The 5,417-nt window shown below is 35.4% G+C and overlaps 1 protein-coding gene across 1 annotated transcript; it reads left to right on the top strand.

The window, feature by feature from the left end:
* The first annotated feature begins 4,168 nt into the window (after nt 1–4,168).
* On the top strand, nt 4,169–5,173 carry LOC127521833 (olfactory receptor 51E2-like). The gene has a single exon (XM_051911279.1). It carries the CDS (start codon nt 4,169–4,171, stop codon nt 5,171–5,173), a length of 1,005 nt encoding a protein of 334 aa, XP_051767239.1.
* Nucleotides 5,174–5,417: the final 244 nt, after the last annotated feature.

Raw genomic sequence — 5,417 nt, 5'->3', positions numbered from 1 at the left:
CAATATTGAAATTAACAAAAATAATCAATGGTAACGTCAGTGAATCAACGTTACATTGTGATGTTGATTTTTACGGAGCCCCGGACATGACATGCAGGAAAAAAAAATAGTAGGCTAAATCGTGCGCACGATTTACTAATTCGTTCCCTCGATTTACTAAAACGTGCGCGCGATTTACTATTTCGTTCCCTCGATTTACTAAAACCTGCGCACGATTTACTATTTCGTTCTACTATTTCATGCGCATGATTTATAAAGAGAGAACGATATAGTAAATCGTGCGCACGATTTAATTTTTTTTCTTGCATGTCATGTGCGGGGCTCCGTAGATTTTATATCACTGCTGTTATATTGAATTTAATATTGAAATTAACAAAAAATAATCATTGGTAAATATCTTTTGATCAATGTTAATGTTATGATTCTAAATCATTTTTGTTGAAACATTGAAAATACAACTGAAAAGTCAACATAAAATAATGTTGAGATCTGATGTAAGTTAATGTTAAAACAACATTAAAGATGCCCTAGAATCAAAAATTGAATTTACCTCGGCATAGTTGAATAACAAGAGTTCAGTACATGGAAATGACATACAGTGAGTCTCAAACACCATTGTTTCCTCCTTATGTAAATCTAATTTGTTTAAAAGACCTCTGAAGAACAGGCGAATCTCAACATAACACCGACTGTTACGTAACAGTCGGGATCATTAATATGTACGCCCCCAATATTTGCATATGCCAGCCCATGTTCAAGGCATTAGACAAGGGGCATCAGACTAGGTAAGCAAGCAAGGACAATAGCGAAAAATGGCAGATGGAGCAATAATAACTGATATGATCCATGATATCATGATATTTTTAGTGATATTTGTAAATTGTCTTTCTAAATGTTTCGTTAGCATGTTGCTAATGTACTGTTAAATGTGGTTAAAGTTACCATCGTTTCTTACTGTATTCACGGAGACAAGACTGTCGTTATTTTCATTTTTTAAACACTTACAGTCTGTATAATTCATAAACACAACTTCATTCTTTATAAATCTCTCCAACAGTGTGTAAAGTTAGCTTTAGCCACGGAGCACCATCAAACTCATTCCGAATCAAATGTAAACATCCAAATAAACACTGTACTTACGCAATTAGACATGCTGCATGACGAACACTTCGTAAAGATCCATTTTGAGGGTTATATTAGTTGTGTGAACTTTGTTTTTGCTGTTTAAGGCAAGCGCGAGCTCCGGGGGCGGGGAGCATGAGAATTTAAAGGGGCCGCAGCCTTAATCGGCGCATATTTAATGATGCCCCAAAATAGGCAGTTAAAAAAATGAATAAAAAAAAAAAATCTATGGGGTATTTTGAGCTGAAACTTCACAGACACATTCAGGGGACACCTGAGACTTATATTACATCTTTTGAAAACACGTTCTACGGCACCTTTAAGCTACACTTCAATGGTAAGTCAACAAATTTCTGACCATTTCAATGTTTGGGGAAACCCTTTTAAAACATGAAGGACACCTTTCCAGCAGTTGAGTCACTTTATTTTATTTGACAGTTTGTGGAGCTAAACTCCTCATGAAGAGGAATAAACACCTCTGAACTACGGCCATTACATAAAACTCAGTTCATTTTCTGTAAAACTACATAGCATTCAAGTAACAAATTTATCTTGTAGAATAAAAGAGCTTAGGTTTTTTTTTTTTAATGAAATTTTTTTAAAGCTGCAGATTCACCTTATGTAGACCTTACTTTGTTTAAATATCAAAAAATAGCCAAGTCAGTCACTATCTCAAACACAAGGTGTAGTTTTTTTGTGCTTGTGTTACAGTGGGAACAGGCTAAACTGAATGGAGATCAGTTACATTCCTCAAACTTAATACAGATTCAGGAATATGAATGATTACCTGATTAAGCAGTAATGAGGGAGCAGGAGATAAGGCAAAGGATAGCATCAATTCCCAGGTCAGGTGATAATCCTATCGACTACAAATCTGTAGGTGTATGCTGGATGTAACCAATCGGCGAGAATTGCCGCTTGCAGTTTGGGAGGAGCTGAAAAGGGAGACGTGAAGTTCGATACTTTCTGCTTCCCGTAGTGATGCTCAGGCTGTGTTTGCATACTTTATCACAAATGAAGTGAATTAAATGCAATATTTGTCAAATACAAAGACGTTTCAGAGACATTTTCATTCAATACTTTATGTACTGCTTAATACAGTGTCTGTTACAAGAATAGCCTAAAGTTTAATATAAGCCTATACTATTTAAATACCATTGATGTGGGGTCTGTTTTTTTATAAGTTTTATTTTCATAAACCTGACACAATATAACATTGCGACTACATGAAAAGAGCTTTAACTTATAAAAAAATACAGATTTTTGAGCATTAGTGGAACTGAAGGTGTTAGAATAAACACAAAACACGTGATCGTTGTCATGTGATGAATCCGGCCAATCGTGAAATTATGTTTTATTAACAAAGTTCGGGAGGAGCACGTTCAGATAATTAACCTAATTAACACGAGAGGTGCGCATTTAGTTAATCAACTCAATTAACGATAAGAGGTATATTTACAGCAGACTTACTGCTGTTCGTTGACAGTTTATCAGCATCCCTCCACCACACCATCTTCTCACTTTTAGTCCTAACTATTCTTATCACAATTCTGAGCTTGGAGCCCTCCCCCTGTACAGCACGCCAAATACGCACAACCTTTACTTAATTATATGTAAGTGTGAACTCGTGAAACAGCCGTGTCGTCATCAGAGCTCATGCAGCCAAGCAACGACTCAGCCGACTGCTCTCGAGTCGCTCTCGTGGTACTTTGATGCCATACGTTACAGTCACATCAGCACTGTCTGAGGTCGGACAAAATTTCTAACCGTCATGCACTTTAAGTCTGATGCTCAAAAAGCCTATTGTAATCAATGTCATGTTTATCAAGCGAGTACTTTTTTTTTTTTTTTTTTAATTGTCCATCCTCATCTGCCTTCATCTCTAAAGGAAAGAAGTCAAGGTGCTCTGCAAGCATTGAGTAATAGATGCAATATGTGGGCAATGTGTAAAGTATGATATTCTTGCTCACGTTCATGTCACTTGCACTTCAAGAAATGTTGTTGGAACTTTAATCATAAAATTCCTAATAAATATTATTAAAGCAAGATGCATGTACTTTTTAATAATTTAGAAAAACAGATGGTTTATTCAAACACTTTAATAACTTTTTTAAAATAAATATATAAAAATAAATAATAAAATGAGCCATTGCAGTAAAGTATTAGAGAGAAAGAGAAGAATATGGTTTACGCTACCTTCTCAAAATCTACCACAATGCTATCATTTTATTCTATCTTGAATCAATGCAAGCATGTGCAAAGCTAGTGCCACTGTCTAAGAAAACACTTCTGTTTTTGTTTGTTTGTTTCTTAGCAAACATCAATATATGGGCAGGGCGTTTCTGTTTGGGGGATTCATCAGGTCTGATGCTTTTGATTAAATATTGAACCCCGTATTACAGAACAGTGTAATGTGGGGTTCAACAGCCAGAACAGTGAAAACGAACCAAAACAGAACATGACATGACCTTGCATTTAGTTTTAAGATCAGTTCTACTTCATTGAAATCTTACATGAAACGCAATTAGGCCTATTTTATAAATGTATAAATATAAATATAAAACAGTAACTGAAATGTGAAATAATGAGATGTTCTGTTATGAGAAGTTCGTTTGTGGGGGCTTTAATTGTGGCATTATTTGAGGCAAAAAAAGAGGAGCTTTCTGGACAGTGGCACTGTTGCATTACTCCTGCCCCTTCTTGCTCGAGTCTATAGGGAGAAGCGTTGCTCCATCAACTAAAGTCCCAAGATCAAGACAGTGATCTATTATAAATGTATCCGATAGCTGGTAGAATAATGAGATTCTGGCAGCTTAGTAGAAGGTAGAGTATAAACCATATGTTTCTTCTCTTTTCTCTCTAAACCTTTTTACTTTACTACTATTACTTTTTAATAGTAGATAAATGGGGTTATATCAAAGAACATCCAAACAGTTTTGTCTATAAATGCACTGCGACTGGAAATCATTATTTGAATATTCTCTGTTGAGTGTATTTCTATAACAGTTCTTCATCACAGGTCACAAAAAGTCAGACAACAGCTATCATGAGCTCCACGCAGTCAAACTCCTCTGCAAATGTGACCTTTGTTCGTCCTGCAACATTTTTCATCAGTGGCTTTTCTAATATGCCACATGCAAAATACTACTATGTGTTCTTGTCTTTGGTGTATGTTGTGACTGTTTTTGGGAATTCATTTATCATGTATATCATTTATTTGGCCCGTAGACTTCACACTGCCAAATACATTGCTGTTTTCCATCTGGCCCTTATTGATCTGTGTGAAAGCTCGGCTTTGATTCCAAAAGTCATAGACACGTTTTTATTTGAGCACCATGAGATTTCATATGAAGGGTGCTTGGAAAATTCATTTTTTGTATATCATTTCATGAACATGGAGTCTTTGACACTACTTGTCTTGGCTTATGACAGACTGGTTGCTATTTGTTTTCCTCTACGGTATCATGCCATTGTAACAAGAAAAACAATGTTTCTGATCTTAGGCGTAATGTGGATTTTTTCTGTGATATATTTTTCTGTACTTGTAGGTTTGGTGAATTTACTCTCTTTTTGTAGATCGAATGTGATTGATAGTTATTTTTGTGATCATGGCATTATCTATAGACTAGCTTGTAATGATAATTCTATAAATATTATGATAGTAAAAATTAATTTTGGTCTCCTGATTTGCGCACCGCTGATGCTGATCTTCATCTCATATTTCTGCATCGGTCTGGCTTTGCTTAAGATTGCTCATGGTGCTGAACGGATCAAAGCCATGAAAACCTGCACCTCACATTTCATGTTGGTGGCAATTGGTTATATCCCATTTTTAATTAATAATATTGCATCCTTAACAACACCTATCCATCCGAACATCCGGTTAATTAACAATTCCCTGACGCAGACAATACCACCTATGCTGAATCCCATCATATACACTCTAAAGACAGAGGAAGTCATGCAATCCATTAAAGAACTGCATGAACGAAGGAAGGTGAACACTACAAAAAGAATGAAATGTAGTAGGAGAAATTCAAAACAAAAATGACAGGTTTGAACCTAATCAGCTGTGATCACTTAACAAATATCTAATTTAACAGAGTTGATTGATTTTGTATGTTTGATGTTGTAACAGAAACTGTGTTGTAAACAGGCCAAATATGTTTAAAACCTCAGGGTTGAAACCTAGCAGAGCTGCTTTGTGATTGCTTCCTTTGTTTGATAACAACATATAAAAAAATTCAGTGAACATTTTAAGTAATAAAGCCTTAAAAATATTATTCACATTTTCA

This window comes from Ctenopharyngodon idella, chromosome 10 (assembly GCF_019924925.1).
Source record: "Ctenopharyngodon idella isolate HZGC_01 chromosome 10, HZGC01, whole genome shotgun sequence".
Lineage (NCBI taxonomy): Eukaryota > Metazoa > Chordata > Actinopteri > Cypriniformes > Xenocyprididae > Ctenopharyngodon > Ctenopharyngodon idella.
Note: the sequence above shows the minus strand (reverse complement) of the source record. Positions and strands in the feature narration are given on the sequence as shown.